Source organism: Canis lupus, chromosome 24, assembly GCF_048164855.1.
Source record: "Canis lupus baileyi chromosome 24, mCanLup2.hap1, whole genome shotgun sequence".
NCBI lineage: Eukaryota > Metazoa > Chordata > Mammalia > Carnivora > Canidae > Canis > Canis lupus.
The window spans coordinates 28,828,352-28,855,893 of NC_132861.1; the positions used below are offsets into that span (position 1 = coordinate 28,828,352).

The following is a 27,542-nucleotide window of genomic DNA, read 5'->3' on the forward strand; positions in this document are numbered from 1 at the left end:
AAATACAAAAATTAGATCATGGCATTTCCTTGCTTAGAAGTTCAGCGGTTTCCTGTTGTTTTAAAAAATTAAATCCAAATTCCTTCCATAATATTCAAGGTCCTGTGAGGTCTGTCTCTTTTATATCATCTTATTTTCTCTTTATCCACTTAACCTAGAGCCAACCTGGTTGCCTTTTAGTTTCTTCAGTACACTTAAGTTCTCTGGGACACTTAACAATATGAGTGTTAATTGATGCAGGGGACTTGGGGTCCCCTTTCTCTACTTTCTCAGTGTTGTCTTATAAAATTATTTAATGGAGAGAGCCATAGATTTGTAATATCTCTAATGGGCTTCGATTAGTTTGGTGGTAGTACTCTGATTGTGAGCATCACAAAAAGGCATGTTCTCCACAGTGTTTACATGGTCCGTAAGGTGGGTGTCAGGTTGAAGAATTAGCATTTGTTACTGTGTGTATTGGTATTACAGACATACTTTGGAAGACATACATCCATTAGACTGTGTTCTCTTTGAGGGTAAGAATAGTGCCTCACTCCTGGATATTTAATAATTGAATGGTTGATGAAGAAAGATGCAATCTGTCTTTATACCTAATAAAAATGCTAATTCTCTTTGTGTTTGATCTCCACAGGGTTTAGGGGCTCAGGAGCAAGGAGCAACAGATCATATTAAAGTTCAAGTTAAAAATAACCATCTGGGACTTGGAGCTACAATCAATAATGAAGTGAGCAACACTGTGTCTACTGGGGTTTTTTTCTGCACTATTTGCTTTTTTATAAATATAAACATTTTAATCCAATCAGATTGATCAGCTTTCAACTGTTCAAGGGTGTATCCTCCATGTTATGGTTAACTAAAGAGCCCATAACTAAGCTGGCTCTTCATCACATCATGTGCCTCCACCTTCCCTTGTTGTCCTTATGGGATTCTTGTTTATGTCTGAGAGATCCAAATTAGTTTTATTGCTAAACTTTGAAAAGAATTTTCTTTTTATAAAAACACTAATTTTGGTTACAGTAAGGAATTTTCATCTTTAACTGTGTTTTGATATTTGTTTATTTTATTAAAAGTTGGTAGTGTTTAGTTTCAGAAAGAAACTAAATGTCTTTTCTGCAAGAAAGTGGTGACCTATCTCTGTGCCAGTTGTCTAGTTCTGACTCTTGGTGTTCAGCAGTTGAATTTATTCACATTTCCCCTTAAATACTGATGCTTTGAAAACATAACACTGTAATTAAAAATTAATGGCCCAACATGCTTTTCATTTTCAGTATTATTGTTTACCTTATAAAGTGCCTAAGCTGAAAGCTTTGTTTTAAATTTTTACGGCAACAGAATCTGATAGGAAATCTGGAGAACTGTTTTAGGTAAACCAAATTATTTTGATTCAGTATACTAGGTAATGGACTAGAAATAGTAATCATGCTGATAGAGTAGCTAAAATTTTAAAACACTAAAGAAAGTGTTTATATGAGGTTGGCTTTGAAGGTGGTTGTTTAGAGATAGATGTATAGTGCACTTAATTTTTTAGAAGCATTGCCCAATATGCCTATTTAACATACCTTAACTAACTTCATCATCTTCAGAAGTGTGTATGAGGCAAGTTCCAACATTGATACCTTGCTTCCCGTTGGTTTAGATTGTTTTGGAGATGCCTATTCTCTTTTAAAGTCCAATTGTTTTTGTTATAATGAATGTGTTAGTACTGCGAGGGTGCTCCAGTGTACTTGGGAGTCTTTCCTACTCCCTTCCTCTGTGTTCTTTTGTAAAATTGGGGTCAACACGAACAGATAGAGTTAGGCAAAATATTTTAAGTGCAAATGAGCAAAGAAGAGAGCCCTGAAGTCTATTGCTGCTTTTTTCCCTTTGACTTACATAATATTCTCATAGTGAGAAAAAAATAATAATTTTATTTTTCTTTATTATAGTATTTAGCAAAGAGGTTGCCTGTTGATTATTTGGTTATAAGTGGACTGTTGATAAGCTATCCACATTTGAAGGCTTCCAAGAAGCCTATTTTTAAATTTTTTTTTTTAATCTTGTAAGTCAGTCAGATAAAGACAATTATCATATAGTTTCACTCACGAGGAGTATAAGAAAGAAACAGTGCAGAGGACCATGAGGTGAGGAAATGAAATGGGAAGAAATCAGATAGGGAGACAAACCATAAGAGACTCTTAACTATGGGAAAAACTGAGGGCTGGAGGGGAGGTAGAAGAGGGAATGGGGTAACTAGGTAACAGGCATTAAGGAGAGAGAGCATGTGGTATGATGAGCACTGGGTGTTTGTTATATGCGACTGATGAATTACTGAACTCTGTCTCTGAAACTAATGATGTTCTGTATGTTGCCAATTGAATTTAAATTAAAAAATTTTAAAAATTTAAATTTGATTTTTTAAAATATTCTGAATTTTTAAAAATATTTATTTCTTTATTTGAGAGAGACAGAGTGTGTGGTTGGGGAGGTACAGAGAGAGAAAGAGAATCTCAAGCAGATTGCCTGCTGAGTATGGAGTACTTCACTGAGATCATGACGCAAGCTGAAATTGAGTTGGATGCTTAACTAGCCGAGCCACCCAAGCACCCCAAAGCCTATTTTTCATATTAATATAGATAAATTAGATTTTAAATTTGTATTAATTTCTTCATTCAAATTTATAGCATAATATTTTCATGAAACATTTAAAACTTCACATTAACAACCAGATTTCCTTGCTTCTAAAGTGTATCTTATCTCAACCAGTGTATTTAAACTCCAGGCTTGCCTTTAATTGATTTTTTGGGGTATTTTTAGGATAACTGGATTGCTCATCAGGATGATTTTAACCAGCTTTTGGCTGACCTGAACACTTGCCATGGGCAGGAAACAACAGGTAGAAAAACCTTTGCTTTGTTATCCATTAGGTTTATAGAAGATGTAATGTCTCAATTTTTACCAACTCCTTTTACTGTAAGCATAATATGTCTGAAATTGAAGGTATTACAGATAGCCATTTCTGTATATGTTTAATAGTGCTCTCACCATTGAAAGCAAATACTTTTTTCTCAGTAGGAGTTTGAGAATGGCAAGGTAAATCAGTTTACCACCTCAACTAGTAAAGTGATTCCCAGGGATCCTTGAGTTGTGACTAAAAAGTTGCTTTTAAAATACAAAACAAGAGAAAAAAATAGAAAGCAAGAAGTACCAAGTGGGACCACAAACCGAAGCCAGCTTTTCTTCATAGAAAAGCCTTTTTGTATTGATTCTACCTAGTGAAGTGCATTGTATCTTTGAATGTATGTCAGAAATTCAGAATACTCTGGTATAGTAAAATTTGTTACAGGGCATCAGTACTAGAAATTGTGTATCTAAGGCCTAGAAACTGGAAATGAAACAATTGAATATTGGGCATTACGCATTAAATTAAGAGAAAGATAATACTGTTGAGGGGAAGGACATGGATGGTAGAATCCTCAAACTTGTGGGCCTTTGGTTTAATTTTTAAGGGAAGTTTTTTGTCTCATGGCTCTTAGGAAGGCAGGGATGTAACTTCAGTTAATTTTGCTGGATATTCACTGAAGAAATATTGACTGTTAGCTCTTCTGCAAACAGGTTTTTAAAAAACATTGGTAAAATATACATAATATAAAATTAACCATCTTAACCATTCTTAAGTGTACAGATCAGTGACATTAAGTACATTCATACTGTTGTGCAACTACCACACCATCTATCCATAAAACCCTTCATCTTATAAAATTGAAACTCTGTCCTCTTTAAATATAAACTCATTTTTCTCTTTCTCAGGCCCTTCGCAGCCATTCTACTTTCTGTCTCTGAATTTGACTACTCTAGATACCTCATATAAGTGGAATCATGCAGTATCTGTCCTTCTGTGTCTGGGTTATCTTACTTAGCATAATGTTCTCAAGGTTCATCCATGTTGTATCATTGCCTTTCTTTTAAGGTTCAGTAGTGTTTCATTGTATGTATAGACCACGTTTTGTTTATCATTCATCCTTCAGTGTGTACTTCGGTTGTACATCTTGGCTCTTGTGGATAATGCTGCTGTGAACATGAATGTATAAACATCTCTTCAAGTCCCTGCTTTCAGTTCTTTTGGGTATATATCTAGAAGTGGTATTGCTGGATCTCATGGTAATTCTATTTTTAAGTTTCTGAGCAACTGCCATTGTATTTTCTATAACGACTACACCATTTTAAATTTGCACCAACAGTGCACAAGTCTTCCAGTTTCTCTATATCCTTGTGAATGCTTGTTATTTTCTGGGTTTTTTATTTTGTGTAGTTTTTGTTTCGTTTTTTTGATAATAGGCATCCTGATGGGTGTGAGGCAATATCTCATTATGGTTTTGATTTGCATTTCCCTAGTGATTAATTACATTCAACATCTTTTCATATACTTGTTGGCTATTTCTATGTCTTCTTTGGAAAAATGTCTTCAATTCCTTTGCCCATTTTGAACTGGGTTTGTTGTTGTTGAGTTGTATTCTGCAAATAGTTTTAAAAGGAATTTCTTTCTGTTCCCCGTGCACAATGTTTGGCACATAGTGAACTATCAAAAGATATTTGTTAAATTAAAAGAGGAAGAACTTTGTAGAATGAAATTAAAAATTAGCCAAGTTCAGCAAACATTCGTTGAGCTGCATGCTGGATCCCAAGTTAGGCATGAGGATATGTAGCTATATGGGGCAGTCCTTGCTTAGGTAGCTAGCAGGATATGCTGGTCATTGGTAAAATCATAGGGCAGATCCAACTCTAGGAAGATTTGCAGTGAGGCATGCAGGGAAAGGTGCTGTTTGTATTTTCCCTGATTCCTTCTTGTTGGAATCTGTAAGTTGGATAGTTTCCCTTATCCATGGAATAACTATTAGAAGTATCCTAACAATTCTCTGTAAAAAGATACGTGGTCCTAATATAAAAGATGCTAATTTGTTAGAGAAGAACATAAGGAAATGTTTTGTGAAAACACTACCTAGATTGGTGTTAGGAATGCGGGATTTATGCAGTGGTAAAACTCAAGGACCCAGAAACATCTTTATATTCAGGATGTCGGTTGAAATCAGTAGAAAGACAGATATGAGTGCAAATGTGATCATATAAGACTTAAAAGGTTTTGACTGAAGAGTAATGGAATGTCATGGTTTAGAGATGAACACTCAAGCCATACTGCCTGGATTTGAATCTTGATTCTGATGTCTGTACTTATGTGACCTTAAGTAAATTACTGAACATCTCTGTCTCTTGGTTTCTTCTTTGGTGAAAGGGAGATAATAGTACCATCCTTGAAAGGTGTTTGTGAGAATTAAATATATTACTATGACTAAAATATTTTGAACACTGCCTATTCTATAGTAAGTACTTAATATACATTAGCTGCTATAATCTTTATTATTATTGTTATGTGTATAGATGGAACTCCAAAGTAGAATATTTCCTCTGATTACTTTTAGTAATTAGAATATAGTGCCATGAATAAAAAGTGATACTTGTAGGTGGATGCATTTGGGCTTGATACTTAGGCTATTCCTAGTTGTCATTAATGAAATCAAAGGCAATGATGTGCTTTCTCCCCAGATTAAAAATAGAATGCTCTTACGATAATGAACATTATAAATAGCTGTACTTGGTGGCAGCAAGATGTAAATACAATTTGAAATCTTTATGCGACTGATGGATGATCTCCAGTTATTTTAAGGTAAAAAAGGAAGATGAAGAACCGTATGTATGGCATGCATTTGTAGAAAAATATAGAGAGGAAATGCATGTTTGTGTGTGGTTGGGTATACATATCCGTGACTTTCACTTAGGAGTGATTTTGACAATGTTTGGAGACATTTTGGTTGTTACAACTGGGGGTGGAGGTGCTTCTGGCATCCAGATACTGGCCAGTGAAGCTGTTTAGTATCCTGTTGTGCACGTGGATAGCCCCCAGTGATAAAGACTTAACTGGCTCCAAATATCAGTGGTGGTGGCTCCAAATATCAGTGGTGCTGAGGTTGATATACCTAGAATAGCTTCAGAATATCTATTCTGTAAATATTTTATATACATAAAATATCTGCAGAAAAATACTGAAGAAACTGGTAAGAGTGATTGCTTTTAGGAAGGGAGCTAAGTATTGGGGCAGAGGGATGACAGGACGACTTCGCTTTTACTGTAGTCCTTTTGTACCTTCATGACTGTGTACCACCTGTGTTATGTCCTACTCAAAAAACTGTTTAAAACCTAATTTTAAAACTGTTCCTTGAGCCCATTTATCTCATTTACTGCCACTTCTCTGTACTTCTCCCTTTTGCCACAAAACTCTAAATTTTCTATCCATTGATTTCAGTTCTAATTCTCTTCTTGTAAAAACTTGTAATATGCCTTGAGTCATGTGGATGGTCTGCTTAGTTGTTCCACCTCTCTTTTGCATCTTCTAGAATTGACAGACTCTCAGTGGGGGTGCAGGAGGGGGAGCCCCAAACATCACACTCACTTCTCTGGATTTCCGTACCGTTAATTGGGACTGTAATTCTCTGCTTTGCTCCACTGTCAGGTCTTTGAGCCATCCACCCTGCCCCTCCAATATTGTGTTGTAGTTTTCTTTGCAAGAGAGACAGTTGAAATGAGCCAGTTCACCATTACTAGAAGCAGGACTCTACCTAGAATATTTTTTAAAAATAAACTTCATTGAAGTATAATTTATATATAATACAATACAATGTACTCATTTTTGAGGGTACATTTCCGTGAGTTTTGGTCAACGTATATACTTTTGTAATTGTAGTAACCTTGATAAGGAAATTTTCATCATTACAAAAAATTATCTTGGGTCACTTCCCAGTCAGCCCCCTGCTCCTCCCTCCCCACCCACCCCTGCCCCCTACTTCATTCTCTGGCCCTGGTCAACCCCTGATTTATCCATATTGATTAGGTTTCTATTTTCTTTTCTGCCTGGCATATTTTTCCCAGCATGATTCTGAGATTTATCCATGCTGCATTTATTAATAGTTCATTTCATTCCTGAATAGTTTGCCATTGAGTGTGCCATACTTTGTTTATGCATTCACCTGGTGATGGACATTTGGTTGTTTCCAGTTTTTGCTTACTGTACCCAAAGCCGCTGTGAACATTTGTGTATATATCTTTTTGTGGACATGTGTTTTCATTTCAGTAAGACTTCCCCCAACCCTGCACACTTTGTGGGTTCCCTTCCTTATGCCACATCCAGAAATTGCCTCTTGACAGAAAGCCAGGCAGTCCTAGAGCTCACATCATTTTGTTGCCCATCTGTCAAGGATGACAGTCCTGTACTGCCTGTTGTCCAGTGTCTGATGAGTTGGTTCATATCTTTTGTTTTCCCATTACTTGTGGTAGAGGGGCATGACTCATAGCAGTTACCCTTTCATGGGCAGAAGATAGGGAATCTTCCTCCTGTCTCTTTTAAGCCCACTTCAGTCAGACTGCCTTATTGCTCCACAGAAACTCCCCTTGGCAAAGTTACTAGTGACTTCATGTTACTAGATCCTGTGGGCATTTTTTTAATCTTCATTTTACCTCACCTGTGGCAGGTAAGGTAACCTGCCACAGGTGATGTTCACCCTTCCTTGAATCACTCGCTTTCCATAGCTTCCGGGACCCCACCATCTCCTGCTTTTCTTCCTGCTTCACTGGCCACTCCTCTTTAATCTCTGCTGCGATTCTCTTACCCAGCCTTGTCATGTCTGGGGGCCCTCCAGTTCAGTCCTGGGACCTCTCTCATCTTTTAGCTACACCAGTTCTTTATTACATGATGGCTGGATATAAACCATGGCTGGAATGTTTGGTAATTTATTGAGACTGCGTTACCTTCTCTCCTAAACTCCAGATTTGTATTGAACCCCCAGCTCAGTATCTTCATTTGAGGTGTCATCAGCTATCAACTTCTCAAACTTAATATACTCAAACTCCAGTTCTGGCTACTTTCCCACCCCTGCCCCACAAATGGTTTTATCCACAGTCTTCCCCATTTTAGTTGATGTCAGTCCCCTCCTTCTAGTTGTTGAAGCCAAGGACCTGTGTTCACTAGGAAATGTTGGTTCTACCTTCAGAATATACCCAACCCCTGACTGCTTCATGTCCCCTGCACTGTAGCTAGTGTCTGAGCAACTGTTATTTCTTGTAGAGATTATTATAGCAGCCTCTAAAGCTGGTTTTCTCAGCCATGGCACTGCTGATGTTTTGGGCTAAGTAACTCCTTGCTGTGAGGCATGTCATATGCATTTTAGGATGATTAGCAGCATTCCTGACCTCTTCCTGCTAGGTGTCGTTTGTATCTCTCCCTCTGCCCAGTTGTGGCAACCAAAAATATCTGCAGACATTGCTAGATGTCTCCTGAGCAAAATACCCCTGGTTAGGAGCTATTCTCCTAAATTTCTCTTTCTTCATCCATCCATGGTCTCCTTCAGCATAATAGAGTGATCCTTTCAAAGTGTAAGTCTGTGCTGCTCCTACTCAGACCCCTGCCCCAACTACCCCTCCCCCCCACCATTGTTGCCTCCTTTTCATTCAGAATAAAAGCCAAAGTCCTTGTAGAATCTCATAATATGAACCTTTTCCCTTTGTGACCTTATCTCCTGCCATTCCCCTTCTTACCCATTCCATCCTAGCCACTGATCCCTGTGCTGGTTTGTGACTATAACAAGCATCCTCTTGCCTTAGGATTTTGTACTAGTATCTCCATCTCTCTAGAACATTCTTCCCCCAGTTAGCTTCTTTGCATTGTCTCAGCAAGGTCCACACTTACTGCCAGCTGAAAATTGCATCCTGTTCCTTAGTGCCATTTTCAGAAGTCAATAGGAAATTGGTAAGACATAGCAATATAAGGATATTATGTAGAAATAGGAAGGAAGTAAAACCCAGAAGAAACCGCTAAGAATCTGGAGAGAGCTAGGGCAAGGACTTGATGTGTGTGTGTGTGTGTGTGTGTGTGTGTGTGTTTTAACAGCTTTGTTGAGATATGATTCACATGCCATATAATTTACCCATTTATAATGTACAGTTCAATGACTTTGAGTATATTCACAGAATTTTCACCAGAACCCATTTTAAAACATTTCATCACCTCTTTACCCAGTGGCCATCATCCCCCATGAGCCCCCCAACCAGCCTAGGCAACTGCTGATTTACTTTCTGTCTCTAAGGATTTGCCTATTCAGGACATCTCATATAAATGAAATTCTACAACATGTGGTCTTTTGTGACTGATTTACCACTTAGCATAATGTTTCTAAGGTTCATCTTTTAGCCTGTGTCAGTACTTCATTCCTTTTTGTTGCCAAATAATACTCCATTGTGTGAATATACCATGATTTATCCATTCATTAGTCAATGGCCATTTGGGTTGTTTCTATTATTTTGTCTATTATGAATAATGCAGCTGTGAACATTGTCAGTATTTGTGTGGCTTTTATTTTCATTTCTTTAAGGTGTATACAGAGTGGAGTTACTGGGTGATGTGGTTACTTGTTTAACTTTTTGAGTAACTGCTGGGCTGCTTTCCAAAGGAGCTACACCAGTTTACATTCCCACCAGCAGTGTAGGAGGACTTTAATTTCTCTTCATCTTTGTCAACACTTGTTATTATCTGTTTTTTGATTATAGCCATGCTAGTGGCTACAAAGTAGTATCTACTTGTGCTTTTGATTTACATTTCCATGTCAGCTGGAGATGTTGGCCATTTTGTCATGTGATTATTGGCCATTTGTATGTCATCTTTGGAAAAATAGATATTCAGATCCTTTGTCCAATGTTTAGTTGGGTTATGGGTCTTTATTGTTTAGTAAAAGTTTCTCATATATTCAAGTGTCAGTCCCTTATCAGGTATATGATCTACAAATATTTTCTTCAGTTTGGTTTGTTTTTTCACTTTCTTGGTGGTATTGTTTGAAGACTGAGGTTGCAGAAATGGGTAAAAAGACTCATTCCCTTCTCTGAAGAAGCTTAAAATCTAGTGCAAAAGAAAGAAATGAAACAAATACCAAAATAAATTGTTCCCCTCACTTTCTCAGTTCCCAAATAATTGAAAGTAGCAAAGCTTTGGAAGGTGAGGGTTTTCTTTGAATATTTATCCAAATCTCCTTGTTTCCTAAGCTTTTTCTTTCCTATCAGGTTTTGCTAAGTTTGCATTATTGATGAATGGAACCAGTTTCTAGCACACACAGGCTTGGATACTGAGTGTGCTATTAGGTTTAATAACAAAGTAGACACAGCTGAAGAAAGTCTAGAAAATAGATCAGAAGACAGTTATCCAGAATGCAACCCTGAAAGAGGAAAGGATGGAAATACAAAACAGAAGTTTAGTTGGAGGATAAAGTGAGAAGATCTAATATCTAATAGGAGTTCAGCAGTGCAGAGAAGAGAGAATGGGGCAGCGGCAGAATTTAAGAGCAGAAGGGCTGAAGATGGCCTAGAATTAGTGATAAAACACATCCACAGATCCAGAAAACTTAATTCAAGCAAATTATATTAAAAAAAAATTCACTTGCAAACATAATAGCAGATGTAATAGTGTAACATTGTAGCAGAACATCACACACAAACACACACACATACAGGCATGCACACAAAAGAGAGAAGAATGTTAATGCAGCCAGAGAAAATATACTGATTCCCTTCAAAGAAGCAACAGTTATAAATGAAAGCAGAGTTCCTAACAGTGGAACCCAAAGACATTGGAATAAATATAGAGGGAAATATAATTGGCAACCTAGAATTTTACACTCAACAAATATATTTTTCAAGAAAGTGGATGGGATGTTTTCAGACAAAACTTTACCACCAGTAGACCTTCAATAAAGGAAATTTTAAAGGATGCACTTCAGTCCAAAGGAAAGAATACTTATAATCTGCAGTGTCCCCAAACTTGAAATAACCCAAATGTCCATCAACCATAGAATGGAGAAGTAAACTGTTCTGTTTGTAAATGCAAAGAAATGAAGTATACTTACATGCAAGAGTCCAAAGCAGAGGTTGGCAAACTTTTTCTGTAAAGCGCCAGAGAGAACTACTTTGCAGACCATAGTGTCTGTCACAACCACTCAGTTCGGCTCTTGGAGTGTGAAATCAGCAATATACAGTACAGTATATAAACTCCTGGGTGTAGGGTGTAGGCTGTGTTCTTGTGAAATGTTATTTATAAAAACAGGTGGTAGGTCGGATTTGGCCCGTAGGCTATTGTATGTTCACTGGTGTAGAAGGATCTCATTAACTTAATGTTGACTGAAAGAAGACACAGAGATAATACCCAGTATGATTCCACTTTTAGAAAAGATGGCAGGCAAAAATTTGGGATTTAGGTACCATACCGGGGTGGTCAAATTATTTTAAAACACAAGGAAGCAATTACTATGAAAGTCACAATCGTGATTACTTAAGGGGAGAGGAAAGGGGATGAGATTGAGAAGGGACCCGTGGGGAACGTTGGGGGGGATATTAGGGTTCTGTTTTGTTTTTGTTTTTTTTCTGGTTGGCAATTACATAGGTTATTTGTGACATTATGTTTTATGAACTTGCTGTGGTTCTTACTGTCCCCCTCTCCGCCAAAAAAAAATAAATGTTTAAAACCAAAACAAAAAGCAAGAGGAAGGATGATTATTACAAAAATCAGGATAATGGTAGCTATTAGGACAGTGGTTCTCAACTGGAGGCAATTTTGGCACTCATGGAACATTTGGCAATGTCTGCAGACATTTTTCATTGTCATAGCTGGGGAGATGTTATTTCTATCTAGTGGGTAGAGGCCGGAAATGCAACTAAACATACTACAGTACACAGCATAGCTATGCCCCTCCCTCCTCAAACAAATTATTATTCATCTCAAACTGTCAATAGTTTAGGGGTTGAGAAACTCCATTCTAGGAAGAGGGGGCACAGGATTGCTGGATACTTCTTGATTCAGGCAGTGTTCTGTTTTCTAATCTAGGAAGTGCTGGCAGGGAGAGAGATTGCTTTATGACTAACTGTACAGGCTTCAGATGCTCCTATATGTGATGATATTTGTCACAGTAAAAGAAATCTAAAAATTACCTGGGTCCCTTTCTGGTAGACTTAGTTACTTAAGTAATTTAAGACTTATTAAACCTGTAATGAAGGTTAACTAAAGAGTAACCTGATTTGAATATCAGGGAACACATTCTACCTTAATGAGTATCTGGTGACGTATAAATGGCAGTCACTTTTCCTACACAAGTTCAGTGACCTGATTAGTGTGTCAGATAGTCTTGAGCTGGCTTTGCATGACTATAGTCATCGAGGCAGAAGGTTTTGAGTCTGGGGCTCTCTTTCTTCTTCAAGGGATCCACACATTCATCCTTGAAGAGGGAAAATGAGCTGACTTCACACTTTGGTATTATAACTTTCTCCTTCATGTACTGAATTAGAGAAAACTTTAACTTATTAGGTGATAGAATTATTAAGAAATTAGCAGCTTCAGGATTCCAAAAAGAAAGCCATGAGATTCATTTTTTTTTTTTTTTGTAGGTACTAAGGAAAGAAAGCTTTTTGAGCAACTTGCTTTTGAGATTTGACAGTGATAGCTAATAAGTTACCTTTTCTCTTTGAGGGTATCATGATTACTTTTTTCTGAGAAATACCATTGTAGTTGCAAAAACTCTGGTTTGGGATAGAATCACTGTTCCATGTGCTAATTGCTGAGGCTAAGCACAGACAGTATAGTCAGGCCTTCGTGGTGTATTCCCAGAAATACAGTCAGCGAAATGACCCAGGGAACCCTGTATTATTTGTTAAGAAGGCAGAGAGTGAGTCAGGACTTCCAGGTGGTAGCCCTTTGTCCTCATGCAGCCCTGTCCACAGGTCCATCTGTGCAGGCTGATTCTTCTGTGCATAAGACAAGTAGAAGGCAGAGGGGAAGTAGTTCCACCTCGAGACCACTAGAGGGTGCCAGTAGCCTTGCAGCAGGCACAGAGCCGGCCAGAAACCAGGTGCTGGAATGCCTTTAGAATATTCCTTTAAGGGAAGACCTGGCCAAGGAATGGACCTGAAGAACTAGTAGGTTATTTTTCTGCCATGTAATCCTTGGTAAATACAATATCTTCATTCAAGTGAATTTTTGTTCATATTACACGTATTCAAGCTGAAAAGCAGATGGCCCAATAACCTCTTAACATTTTTCTACCATAATATTTTTACTTCCTTAAGACTGTTTACAAATTCACACAGTACGCCTTTTAACTAAGCAGAGATTCCATACCATCCTCTCCCTAGAATCCTGCAAAGATTCTAGACATAACCCTTATTTTCTGGTGGGGCATAAAACTCAGTATATCCTTCAAAATTTCATTTTTAGGAATAATTTTATTAATTAGTTCTCTCTACCAGACTGAACTTCGCTTTTTTGGCAGACTGACTTCAGGGCTTTAGGAAATGTTTGTTACTTCCCTCAGATAGTTTGTCCTTTGTGATTTTAAAGATTTCTGAAAATAAACTGGGATGCCGATCTCTTGTTAAGGACAGGGATCTTCAAGGGTTTTTTGTATACATTTTGAAAACCAGTATGTCCTGTCTTACATTTTTTAGAGCAACATCTGTAAGGTTTTTAATCATAGTTTTAGATAGTTGCAAAGAATATCATTTCTGGCCTACTGGGAAATATTGGAATTTTAAGACAAAACCCTTACATCAGTCTCAGATGTATCCAGTGGATGATAAATACTAGAGCTATTTGATATCCATTGTCACGTATTTAGAAATACACCCAGCAAGCCCTTTGGTAGTTAGAACTATTATATTTCTTAATTCCCTTTCCTCTGAAACAGTGTTTCCATTGCATATACCCAATAGCATTTTATGTTAAGATGTCCTTTTTTTGCTTAAACTTTTTAGAATTCATCATCCTATTCTATTTCAATGCCCAAAACATATACATAGAAATTTTCGGTTTATTTCTAATGACTCCAAGGTTTTAGGGGTGAATATTTTTTCTGTGGATTAAGTTGTCATTATATCAGTAGATTACAATTAATAAAACTGGGAGGCATTATAAATTTTGATAAATAATTATTATAACAGTAAAATCTTTCTGGAAATGCATCTCTGGGTGAGATACATTGGTGTGGGGAGGGAGCTGGTCTTGCTGCTTTGACTAAAGGTTGCTTCCTAGTACTTTGGCCTGTGCCTTATTTATTCCTGGTAAGAGAAGAGTCACACTTCTCTTGAAAAGTGAGGGAAGAACATGTGAGAGAAGTGGAGGAGGAGAGGCAGATTGCTGCATCCACTCAGAATCCGAGCAGCTTGGAGAAAGAATACATATGGACTAGTAGATAGAGGCCGATTCCCCTAAGATCTAGCTGTCTATGCTCCATATACTGTGGGAAGTCTGTGTCCTTGGCAGAGGGAAAAGCTCCCCCGGTGATGCTTACTGTCCTTTGAAGTGCAGGAGCAGCTCTGTTGGGGATGCAGTGTAGTGGTAAGAATGTGGACTATCACTCATACCCACCTGGGTTTGGATCCCTTCAGAGCCTCCTCCTGTGTGTGCCATATTTAATCCCTCTGGGCTTCAGTGTCTTTCTTTGAAGTCAATTTAATCATCATGGCTTCTACCCTGTAGGATGATTGTGAAGTGAACTGCAAGAATGCATAGAAAGCTCTTAGTTCAGTGCCTTGTACTTCTTTATTAATAAGCTTTCAGTTGATAATAGCTATCATCTAAGCTCTGAACTTACTAAGTGACTTTATGTTTGGAACACCAGAATTAAGAATATTATGAGCCTTAAGTGTTTGACCTCCAAAAGATGAGAAAAATTTACTTGTGGGATGTCTGAAAAAAAAACCCCAAGCTCTTGAAAAGTGACTGCAGAAGAGAAGGTTTCAGGTTGGTGCTATAATTAACCCATGCCAGGCATTGTCTGAAACCTTAAAATATCTGTCTTTATATCCTTCGGATCCTTACTTTATAATCCATATTGTTTGTAAAATCGCTAATTTCAGGATGCCTGGGTGGCTCAGCAGTTGGGTGCCAGCCTTCGGCTCAGGTTGTGATCCTGAGATCCAGGATTGGGCTCCCTGAGAGGAGCCTGCTTCTCCCTCTGCCTGTGTCTGTGCCTCTCTCTCTCAGTCCATGTCTCTTATGAATAAATAAATAAGTCTTTAAAAAAAAAAAAAAACTAATTTCTGGAAAGGATTACAGCTAACTACCATAACATTCAGTGGGCATGTGCTGGTTTTGCCCGAGTATTAAAGTGAAAATTTCCTTTCCCCCCTTTCTCTAACTTTGTGTCTGTAGTTCTTTATGACATAACTTTGGGAAAATTCAGTCTCTTTCTCCCTATGATTATGTGTGTGTGCAGTGCTCTGCTGCCTGACCTTGACACATAGATAAGGGTGAGGGAATACGGGTAACTAGTTACTATCTTATAATTGACTCTAACTCTAGATCTACTTGCTTTGCTCTTTTAGGCAAGGGACAACTTTCTGGCTCACATTTTCTTCTTTTATTAAAGGAGTCAACACATGAATTTATTCCTCAGTAATTTGTTTTTGTTATTTTTGTCCTTAATGTGAGTCTCCAGTGAAATCTAGTGTTTGAGGCGATGGCTCAGTGCCAGCCAGCTCTGCTCCGTCACACTGCCTGATCTCTTAAAATTGTCACTTAACCTACCTTTATTCACCTTTTAAAAGACCTTTTGATTTTGAAACAAGTATAGATGTACAGGAAATTGCAAAAATAGTACTATAAAGAGTCCTGAGTACCATTCACCCACTTTTTCCCAGTGCTGACATCTAATATAACTAAAACATAACATCAAAACCAGGAAATTGACAGTTGTGTAGACTGTTAAGTATTGTTTTTTAGCCTTCATGCATATATGTGTGTGTATCTGTGTGTAGTTCTGTGGAATTTATCATGTGTATAAAATCATGTAATCATCACCATGGTTAAGATACAGGATTGTTTTATTACCACAAAAGAGCTGCCTCACGCTGCCCCTTCATATTTACACTCATTTTCCACCCCTCCAACCCCAGCACTCCTCATCCCTGTCTGGCTCTATAGTTTCGTCATTTTGAGAATGTTATATAAATGGAACATACAGTGGGTAGATTGACCTTTGTCACAAAGCACGACTCCCTTGAGGTCCACCCCAAACCCTTTTTATTGTTGTGTAATGTTTCAGTTGAAGGATGCACCATAATTTGCTTAGCCATTCACCCATTGAGGGAATTCTGGGTAATTTCTAGTATTTTACTATGATAAAGATAAGGCTACTATGAACCTCATGTGTAGGCTTTTGTGTAAACACAAGTTTTCATTTCTCTTCCTCGAGGATTTTACAAATTTTGTGTGAATGGTCATGCTTGATTCATAGTACACAGTTTAAGAAGAATATTTCTAATCGTTTGATTGGAGTTCAGTAATAAATGACAGGACTCCTAAAGGTTCCATTTAAATAAGACCATGTCATTGTAAGAGAATAAATGAGAGTGGATTACATTGAGTCAGAGTTTAATACTTTTCATTCTTTTTTAAGATTCCTCAGACAACAAAGAGAAGAAAACTTTCAGCCTCGAAGAAAAGTCCAAAATCTCCAAAAACCGTGTTCATTATATGAAATTCACAAAAGGTAAAATTAAGCAGTTCTTTATTTGTTGTTGAAATCTGTGTTCATGGTAGGTTTCTTAAAGCATTTTTAGCTTTCACCAAATTTTTAGCCCCTCTCCCCCCCTTTTTAAAGATTTTATTTATTCATGAGAGACACACATAAAGAGAGAAAGGTGCAGAGACACAGAGAGAGAAGCAGGCTCCATGCAGGGAGCCCAACATGGGACTCGATCCCGGGTCCCCAGGATCACGCCCTGAGCCAAAGGCGGCACTAAACCGCTGAGCTACTCGGGCTACCCCCCCCCCTTTTTTTTTTTTTAAGATTTCATTATTCATGAGAGACAGAGAGGGAGGGGCAGAGACATAGGCAGAGGGAGAAGTAGGCTCCCCATGGGGAACCTGATGCAAGACTCTATCCCAGGACTCTGAGATTACAACCTGAGCCAAATGCAGACATTCAACCACTGAGCCACCTAGGTGCTCCAACTTTCATATTTTACGTGCAAAATGGACAAGTAGGGATGGACTAACTGGTTTGATTGATCTAAAGCAGTGCTAAAGTTTTAGCATCTATTGTGAATCACCTGGAGATCTAGTTAAAGTGCGGGTTCATTAGCTCCGACGTGGGACCCCATATTTAGCTTTAGACTATATGTAAGTCCTCTGGCAAAGCTGGAAGCAGAAGTCAACCTGCTGTGTAAGGAGAACAGAGACTTTTAGTGGCTAGGTCAGAAAATAATCTTAATTCCACGCTCAACTTCTTTAGTTATATTTTCTTGTTTTTGAGGAATCTCACTCCCAAGCTGACTCACATTATTCTACACCATTCCGGCATTGAATGGAGTGTTAACTTAGACATTCCATGGTCATTGCAAAGTAGCTTTAGAAAATGTATTTGAGAACTGGGTAGCCAGTGAATCCTAATGTCCTCTATCAACACCTTCCCTCTCCCTTGCCACTATTGCAGCCACTTGCAAGTGCAGTTGTCCTGTGTAACCACGAGGTGGCAGTCTGGTATTAGTAAGAAACAATTTAACTTGAACTTCTCAACTACCCCCCCCCCCCATGTTTTCCTATGGAACAGTATTGTGTATTAAGTACACTTTCCAGGTAAAAGCCTACTTATTACATACTACAAGTATAAATATGAATGTAATCCTATTGTGGTAATCTAGATACCATATGATGGCTCTTCTATGGGACACGCCTTTTTTTTTTTTTTTTTTTTTTAAAGATTTTACTTATTTATTCATGAGAGACACAGAGAGGCAAAGACATAGGCAGAGGGAGAAACAGGCTCCCTATAGGGAGCTCGATGTGGGACTTGATCCTGGAACTCCAGGATCACTCCCTGAATTGAAGGCTCAACCGCTAAGCCACCCAGGTACCCCCTGGATGTGCCTTTCTACCTCCATAGGCTGAGAAACACACATCCCTTTGCTTTAGTCTAGTTAATATGATTGGGAATTCCCTGACTCCTAGAACTTGCCTGAATAGCAGTGGGAGCTAGAATTCCCACTAGTCTGTTAATGGTGGTTCTTATTTGGGGTCAGAACCCCAAAAGGTTGGTCTGGGTTTGGTTTAAGTGAGAACCCATGGCAGAGCTAAATGGAGTTGGGAGCTGAATAGCTTCAGAACATGTACAAGGAGAGATGGGCATTTTCTGTTTACCTCTCCCAGCCGGTATGGTTTTTGTATGGCTCTTCATGTTATCCCTTCTCCTTTCTCTCAGGCGAGGCCCTTCTTTGTTGTTTTCCTGTATGGTTTCTGATCAGGGTTTCTCTCTACTCCTGACCCTCTGTAGAACAGAAGACAGTTCCTGCTGGCTCCTCAGTCTTTCTGAGTACAGGCTAAATTGCCACTTTATAACCAGTCCTTAAATAATCCCTCTTTTTTTCATTAGAATTTATAGGAAAAAAAGATATAGCAGAAAGATGCTGAGCCAATTAAACTAAAAGTGGCTTGTAACTTTTAGATGGTAGGGCAGCCTTCTAAGCTTTCACCTTAGCAAATCCAGTTTCCCTTTAGTACCTAACTACATGCATGATTTCACCTGAAGCATTTGCTGCAGTTGGGATAAACCTCTGTAATCTACTTTAATCTAATGGATGCTGGGAGTATCTGCTTTCTATTTCTAGTTAAGCCACTCCCTTGGCAGGTGACCCTGTCAGCCTGTTTGGTGTGTTATGCCTTCACTTTCTTGGAATGAGGTTTGCTGATTTATTAGCTTTGCTTGGGGAGAAGGGGGGCATTGGTATACAGGGAAGAGGGTTCAAGATACATAGTCAGAAAGGAAGCAGAGGAGATTGAGTGGGAAAATAGAGGAAACGCAGATTGGGGAATGAGTGGAAAAGGTGAGAAAAGGAGGCAGAAATCCAGAAAATAATTATTTGCTATCTTAAGCCATGGAGAAAGAATAGAGTTCTCTCATTTAAAGTCTTTCCTTGTACAGCAATTGTTCTGGATATGAATGAGAAACCTTAAGTTGTCTCTAAGGTGGATGATCTTCTCAGATCACAGGGATCCTGGGTGCTGCATTACTCTCTCAGATCACTTCAGCATTTACCTTCTTCCAGACTCTGCTTCTACTGTTATAACATGAGGAAAGATTTTTAAATCATTATTGGGTCCTAAAGTAGGTCCCTTTTTATGATTTCTCGGAAATGACCCATTTTATGGAACTTTTGGTTGTTCAGCATAATGGATGATAAACACTTTAGCCTGCCAGTAGGCTCCTAGTGAATGTAACTCATTCACTTCTTTGATGAGGATGTTTTATACTGTAACTCGCATCCGTGGTCCAGAGACTAAAACATGGGAAGATGGTATTATACATAGCTTGGTGGGAAGAATGAAGACAAAAATTTGACTTTAGTGAGATTCCAGTAGCAAACAGCAATGTAAAATTTGCTACTGCCTACCTATCAGCTATATCATTTTCATTCTGATACATATTTCTTTCTTGAGTCCCAAATTTATGATTTTAACTTAATGATGAAACAATTTATTATCTAATTCAAAAGTTCGTATCATCCATGTTTGTTTAAAAAGCCTAAACTTGCATGCAGTTTCTTTTAATTCGAAAAATGTTTGTCAGGCCCTGTCTTCTCCTTAGGGAGAGGAAAAGATCAAATTCTACAAAACCGTTTTTTTTTTTTTTTTAAAGATTTATTTATTTATTTATTCATGAGAGACAGAGACAGAGAGAGGGAGAGAGAGAGAGAGAGAGAGGCAGAGACACAGGCAGAGGGAGAAGCAGGCTCCATGCAGGGAGCCCGACGTGGGACTCGATCCCGGGTCTCCAGGATCCCACCCTGGACTGAAGGCAGCACTAAACCGCTGAGCCACCAGGCCTGCCCTACAATACCGTTTTTAAAGGTTTTAATATATAGTGCAAAGTTTCAAGAGAGCATTGCTCTCTGCCTCCTGACAGTTGTATGGTGGGTGGAAGAAAGGGGCAGGAACTGTGGTTGCGCAGCTTCATCCTGGTGATTGTACTCAGACTTCTTACTCTTGTGACCATTGGCAATATTTGCTTCTTAAACACAGAACCTGCCTGGACAGCACATGACCTGGCAGCTGGCTCGCTAGCCTGGACACACAGACTATAGTACTCCTAGCTTGCTTCCTCCCCATAGCCTCTGCTAGTGATGGGTGTAGCTTTTCCTCTTGGGATTCTTTTGCCGTTTAAATCTAAAATAGCACCACTGCAGGCAGTGAAAAAATTCTGGCTGTTCTGTTGGTTGTAAGGGTCTCGCTTATTTCATCCCCCTACTCCAGATTCCTTCAGCTTGCCTGGTGTTCTGACGTCACCCTTTCAGTGCTACCGCCATAATCTTCTGACCTGGGCTTATTATTGGTCCAATGTATTTTCCTTAAAAACAGAACTCAAAATATAACATATGTTGTATCCTTCTTGACTCGGGAATGCAAATGAATTTTCCAAGCAAGTGAAGGTACCTACAAATACCTAAAGTGTTGTTTTTAACAAATGTATGTATTTCTCCCACCTATATTTCCTGGCCCTCACCCCATTACCCTGAGTAGAAAACTCAAGTTTCTTTGTTCCCCCCCCCCCCCAGGCTTTGTTCTAATATGGTACTGTAGTACTGTGTTTTTTTTTATAGAACGTTTTGGGTTCTATATGAGTTTTGCCCTTAAAATACGAGGTTCCAAATCTCTGTGCTTTTTCTTCTTCTTCTTCTTCTTCTTTTTTTTAAATCTCTGTGCTTCTTAAGTCCTTATATTTTTTTGTAGTTTCATTTGCTTCCCATGTGAACCTCTTGGTGTCATAGATGTATCTGGCTGTAGCGGTACCATCCCCCCTTCCTTTGCCATTTTGATGGACTGGAAAACCTCATCATGACTATTAGAAACACAGCTAAAAAAGATCATCAAGAACTCTTCTGTGAAAGCACCCGCTCATCCTTTTATGGACTTGGTGACATCAGCTTGGCCACTGGAAGCATTTTTTCCTAGTTCTCAAAATGTTATGACCAATTAAAGACTAGCAGATAGATGAACCAAATCCAGACAGATAACATGTAATTCCTATTGTGTTCTGTTTTTGATTGTCATTCTCTTTAACATCTAAGTTTATCAGCAGTATTTTCTAGGAGTTGACCTTAATTCAGAACTGAGACCAATAAGCTTTCAAACTCAGTTTTAGTATATTAATATTTATTCAAAAGTGGCCATAATTTTATAACATTTATAAACTATTCAACAGGTACCATTAACTAATAACTGTTTCAGTATCACTTCTATCTTCAGATTTTTTTTTTTTTTTAATCTTCAGATTTTGATCTTTCCATTGGTCTCTGACTCTTAATTCTTCTCTGTGTTTTGTTTTCCAGATCAAATCCAGAGCAAGGCCTGTAGCAATCCTGGTTTCTACACTTACTTAAGTGAACTTTGCTAAAGGATAAATATTTCTGATACAGGAACCTCTCACCAAAACCTTAGAAACACTTGCACCTTCATTGGTACAGCTTACCGTCTCCCCCAGCTTGGCAGTTTGCCCTATGTTTAGATTTGTTTTCAATCTCTGCACATTCATAGTGTGACATCCTGTTCTAGAATTGTGATCTTGCATGTACCCTCCCTTCCTCGGTCCCTCTAACATTCCTTTTAATTGAATTGCTTTAAAAGAAATCTTAATTTGAGTCTGTTTTAGGTATCTGTTCCATTCCAGAAGGTAGGTTAGGGAAAGATGGCCGATACATATTTTGAACTAAGTATAGCTCCCTTTTTCTGAAATAGAAACTGCCACCCTGAATGTGCTTAGCAGTGCAAAATGGGTTATGCCAATGACAAAGCTCAGAATAGATCTCTAGACCTCCTGAGGATTTGTCCCCTTCTCCCCACCATGACCAATTTTATTCCCCACTTTCTGATTCATTTTCTGTGCTCCTATCTGGGATATGTTTCTTTTTGTTCTTAAGGAGGTTTCCTTTGGAGTCTTTTGTCTGGGTCTGCTTAATAATCAGAACCAGGAAGGCTTTGTTTCTAGCTCAGGGAAAAGGAATAGCACAGAGCCCCCAGAGGAGCCTATCCTTCCTGATAGGAACAGGTTGTACTGACTGGACCATTGAATCTAGTACTGCTGCCTATGAAACTGGTTATGGCGCCTGGCTTTGCATTAAATCGAAGGGTGTTTTGTTTTTTAATTTCATGGAGTCACTGAGCAATATCATATTTGAATGCCCCAGTGATAGTCAGTGAACTAGAACCTTCTGGGTCATGCCATTACTTTGCCAAGTCAGTTTGCTACAGGAAACTAAGAAGACAAGTGAGTCTGTGACATTGGAACTCAGGCTTCCTACTCAGAACACAAATTCCTGTGTCTGACCCAGAGTCTCACTCCCCCAGAGCCTCAAGAATTTACATGTAGCAGTTACATTTTAAAATGGATTTACCATGTAGTTGACAAATGGGAATAGATTTGGTTGACTGCTCACAGTGTATTATTGGTAGAAGAGGAAATTCCAAAGAAGTGAATTTTAAATTAGTTGGTTTGTGGGTTTTGAAATTAAGTGAAAGAGTTTAGTGTTTTTAATAAGAATCATAGATCCTTTGGACAGTGCTTTGCCAGAAGCCATTTAATTTCCTGCTCTTATTATGTATCCTTTTACTTAAAGATGATAGAGCTATAATAGTAAAGAACGTTTTAAAGAGAAAAATCTGAAATCCTTTCACCCTTCTATAGTCATTTTTATTTCCATTTATTCTTGTAAATTTTTCATTCATTCAGTTAGTTATTAAGTTTCTATGTGTTAAAAATACAGTGTGCCCTCATTCCTGTGTGTTTAAAAGCTATGTAGCTAGCAGTGTTTTTATTCTGCATTTCATAATCTTAAGTAACTCATGTCTCTTTATAAATAGTATCTTTTTATAAATGGGGAATCTGGAGACCCAGAAGTCATACCTTAAAGGCATACCAGTAGTAGAGTTACCTTTAAAATCCAGTTTTCTTCTCATGCTACGTACTCTTGATTGTTTCTGTGATTAGGAGAATGTCAGGGGTTCCGGTTCTAAAATACTTACCTGAGTTTTAAATTTAATTTTATTTGTTAATTAAGGTGTTGTAGTCTGCAAAGGGGAGGCAGAATATCAGTAGTTTACAAAATTGTTTCTTTTCCAAAACCCATTTTGCTTTCAGGATTGTCCTAGTTTATATTTATGCTCCTTATTTTAGGAAGAATGGCATTACTGAAAGGCACCATGTTGTTTTTCTAGGGAAGGATCTATCATGTCGGAGCAAAACAGATCTTGACTGCATTTTTGGAAAAAGACAGAGTAAGAAGACTCCTGAGGTATTAAGCCACATACATTTGATATATGTTCTGTTTCAACACTGCTTGACTTTCTGTGCATAGAACTATTTATATGTTACCGGTAGTACTTTTTAGATAAACTTACCAAAAAACACTTTGAGAGGCTTCATATAGAAGCTAAATGTGATCCTCTCAATAATAATAGTTGGAAGTTAATATATTTTACAAGAATTCTGAGAAAGGATATGGTTACCTGCTTTTTCCCTTGTGTGAGGACTAGAATAAACTTGGGGAGGAATGTCTTTGCTGGTTTATTCAAAGGGGAAAATGTCTCTCCTATTCCAGGAGAGAGGGGTGGTTGCATGTAGTGGTTTTGTTTGCTCTGCTTGGACTGTATAACTATTTGGGATATGGCTTGGGGAGGAACAGTATCATGTATGTACTCCTGTTCTGGTCTATTCTCTTTTAAAAGCAATTTGAAAGTGTTAGGTCGTTTGGATATCAAAATAGAAGTTTTGGGTTTCTGGAGATAAAGGGATAAAACTTTAAAATTGATGTTGTCTCCAAAAATCTGCCATTATGGTTGCTATAGCTATTACTCAACTAATCTGATATGTCCTACTTACAGTTTCTTTATTGGCTCCTAGCCAAGGCCCTTGGTGACTGTAGAACAAAAAAAAAAAAGACTTGTGTCATTTATTTCTGATTTTTTCTAGACCGACAGGAATTTTTCAGGACAGTAGCTATTTGTTACTTAATATTATTTTCAAAGAGTCTAGTTATTAGAAATCGTGCTCGGTGATTTCCTCTGTGGGTTGGGACTAAATTCCATCTTTCAGCACTTTTTCTGCCTCTACACCTTTAGCGGTTGAGGACTGAGGAGGCAGGCCTGGGCCCCATTGGCTCGCTCAGGGGCGGTGTCTGTAAGTCTCTGTTGAGTCATGTCAAAGGCAGGTGGGTCATTAGGGAGGAGGTGTTCTGACATCAGGCCACACTGGATGCTTCATTCACTGAGAAGCTGATGGAAAGAACTGAGGATCATCAGACAGTTCTGCTTCTGGTCACACCTCTGCCCTTCAGTGGTTACTGTGTGACCTGGATTGGATAGGGCCCTTTGCCTTGTTCACTCAAGACTTTGTGTCAGTCTTGTATGAGTCTTCCTCTTGAATCATTCTACTTTGGTCTTCCTCAGTAATTTCAGTATCCTCAAGGGTGTTCTAACAGCTTTGCCCTGCCCTAACGATCCCCTCCCGTGGTCCCTACACCTTATACCTTTGCATCAGCCCATGGCCCACCCTGGATCTCTGATGATAACCTTTCTGTTCCAGGTCTCTCAGTCTTGGATTCCCACTATGCTGGCATTTCCAAATCCTTGCATTCTTGGATTATTTGACCTTCTTTTTCCTCCCTGCTGTCAGCCCCTCTGCCTGCAACCCTGGTCTTTTTTAGCACTCTCTTTGAAATTTTACAGTTGAACAGATCAGGGAAGGGTATTATAGATGGACTTTAAGTAGAACTTTAAAAGAACTTATGTGAAAAAAAATAAAAAATAAATAAAAGAACTTATGTGGGTAAGCACAGAAAAGCTTTTTCTTATAGGAGATTAGAGGTTTCTAATCCTCTGACAGATGTCTGTCAGTAAGTCCTGATGTTAGGTGCCGTGAGGTTTTTCAGTACTATCGAGCATTTCTTGGCTTTTTTGTGGTGTAGTCATTCATGACCTTGTTGATGTGAGCCTGTATTTGAGGAGCTTCGGAAACAATTCCCTGGTACTAGCCTAGGGAAAAATCTATTACGGGCAATTGATGTGGAAGAGACCAGCCTTGATATAATACTGTGTTTTGTGTAGCATTTATATCCAGGTACTTCTTAATCTCTCATTTCAGCTTAAGACTTTCCTCTTGTTGCATTGAAAATCCTGATTGTTTGGTGAGGCAGTTTTATATCAAGGTGCAGTGCTTGGTCTGCCAGTAGAGTGTAACAGGACTTACACTCAGTTCCCTGAGGAACTTTAAAAAAATGCTAATGCCAGGGTTTCACCCCAGACCAGTTAAATCCAAATTTGGGGTTAGGGCCCAGGAATAAGTATCAGAAGAAAAAAACAGTTTTAATTTAAAATAAAACCTACCCAGACAACTCGAGTGATACTATCGAGTAAGGATTGGTATGTAACACTTGGGAGAGCTCCTGGCTTTCATGTTATGAATATTGCCTAGGACAGGGTTTCTGGAATCTTAATATGTACACAGACCATCTGGGAATTGTATTAAACTGCAGATTCCAGTTCTTGAGGGTGGGTTGGGGCCCAAAGGTCTGCATTTCTGAGAAGCTCCCAGGTGATGCTGATGCTACTGGTCACACTGTTGAATGTACCACATGAATAGACAAAGCCTCTGTGATGTTTTACATTTAGCACATATCTATAGGCATATGTAAGATGGAATGTCTTTAATCACATTTTAAGATGCCAACTAAAAAGTATTTCTGTAAAGCAGATTAACTTTTTTTTAGTTTTTATTTAATTCTAGTTAGCACACGTGTAACATTAGTTTCAAGTATACAATATAGTGATTTGGCACTTCCATACAACACCCAGTGCTCATCACAAGGGCTCTCCCTAGCCCTATTTTATCCATCCCTCCACCCACCTCCTCTCTGGTGACCATCAGTTTGTTCTGTATAGTTGAGAGTCAGTTTCTTGGTTTACCTCTCTGTGTAGTTTAAGTTTTAGATACGTTTGGATTTTCATATGGAGTTGGCTCTCTTGAGGCACACCCATACCTTCCTTGAATAAACTGTTGCTATGAAACCTTACCATATTAGTTACAACAGTTCTTACAGCCAAGGGCAGGAGGCCTTTGATCAGATTTGTTTGAAAAAACCACCTCTTTTGGCTCCTGTTTGTAGTTGGAAGGAGTATCACTTTGTGTTTACTCCCTTGACCCCCATAGCAACATTGGCCTAGAATTTATATTTGGCATTGCCAAGGTAAAGGTGCTGCTGGAGGTCAAATACCTAAAGAATCCTAGACACTGTGGCAGTATTGATTTTTAACACAATAATCCTTTGTGGGTGCTCTGGATAAGGAGCTGATACTGATCTTGTCTTTGCATCTAGATTTAAAGAACCTTGGGCATTGACCACACCTGGCTTGGGCAACATCCTATCTCTCACGTTAAACCAAACTTACTGATATCTATAATTCCTGATAGTTGTAATGATAGAAAAGAAACTACAACCTTATGAAGCATCTGTGTGCCAATCACTTGCTATCCACTTATGATAGTGTTTCATTTATCCCCAGAACAGTCCTATGAAATAGGCATTATTGTCACCTTTTTAGCAATGAGGAAACCAATGCTCAGCAGGACTTGTTATGAAGGTCCAAGGTGGCACAAACAGGTGCCTCTGACTCTAGAGTCATTGTCCTTTCTCCTCTACCTCAAAGTTAGTTAACTTTCCTGTCCCCCCCCCCCCAAAAAAAATCTATGTTTAAATGATTTTAGTTATGCCTTAGAAGTTTTCTTTGAGATTTTTGTCAAAGGCATAAGTCATTAATACTTTATCATCATTTTGTGGGAAACTGGTTGGCTGTTACTCTCATACTGCTGAAAATAGTGGTTCAGCTTTCAAAACATCACTACCTTTCTGATGGGTTCAGAAGCATATTACAAATGCCTGGTCCAGCTTTGGAAACCATTATACTTTGCTGTTGGAACTGAATTAAGAGAGCTAGCTTGAGTTTCTAGAGCATAGATGTTATGTTACTTGTGCATTTTCTGGTCTCATGATTTGAAGGATCTGAATACGTTTATATCCGAGAAACAGCTGCAGCCCTTGATTTTTTTTCTCCTGTGTTTTTGCTTTAAAACTTTTAATTTTGGAGTAATTACAGATGGACAGGAAGTTGAAGAAAGTTCAGAGGGGTTTCTTGTACCCTTCATCCAGGTATCGCAGGGGTTACGTCTTACATAACTATAGCACAAAGTAAAAACCAGGAAATTGAAATTGGTGTGTGTAGTTCTGTCACTTTATCACATAAATAGATCCTGTAACCACGGTCTCAGTTAATTACAGAACTATTCCCTCACTGCAAAGATCTTCCTCAGACTACTCCCAGTTACCCCCTCCCCTGCACCACCTTAACCTCTGCAGCCACTACTGTCAACAAAATTATCTAATTC

The 27,542-nt window shown here is 38.5% G+C and overlaps 1 protein-coding gene across 1 annotated transcript in view; it reads left to right on the forward strand.

The window, feature by feature from the left end:
* Window positions 1-27,542, forward strand: part of PINX1 (PIN2 (TERF1) interacting telomerase inhibitor 1) — a 92,215-nt gene that overhangs the window by 8,090 nt on the left and 56,583 nt on the right. Inside the window, exons 3-6 of the mRNA XM_072796070.1 lie at window positions 632-724; window positions 2,794-2,872; window positions 16,512-16,604; window positions 23,321-23,397. Coding sequence (XP_072652171.1) covers window positions 632-724; window positions 2,794-2,872; window positions 16,512-16,604; window positions 23,321-23,397 — 342 coding nt within the window. The remainder of the gene's footprint in view (window positions 1-631; window positions 725-2,793; window positions 2,873-16,511; window positions 16,605-23,320; window positions 23,398-27,542) is intronic.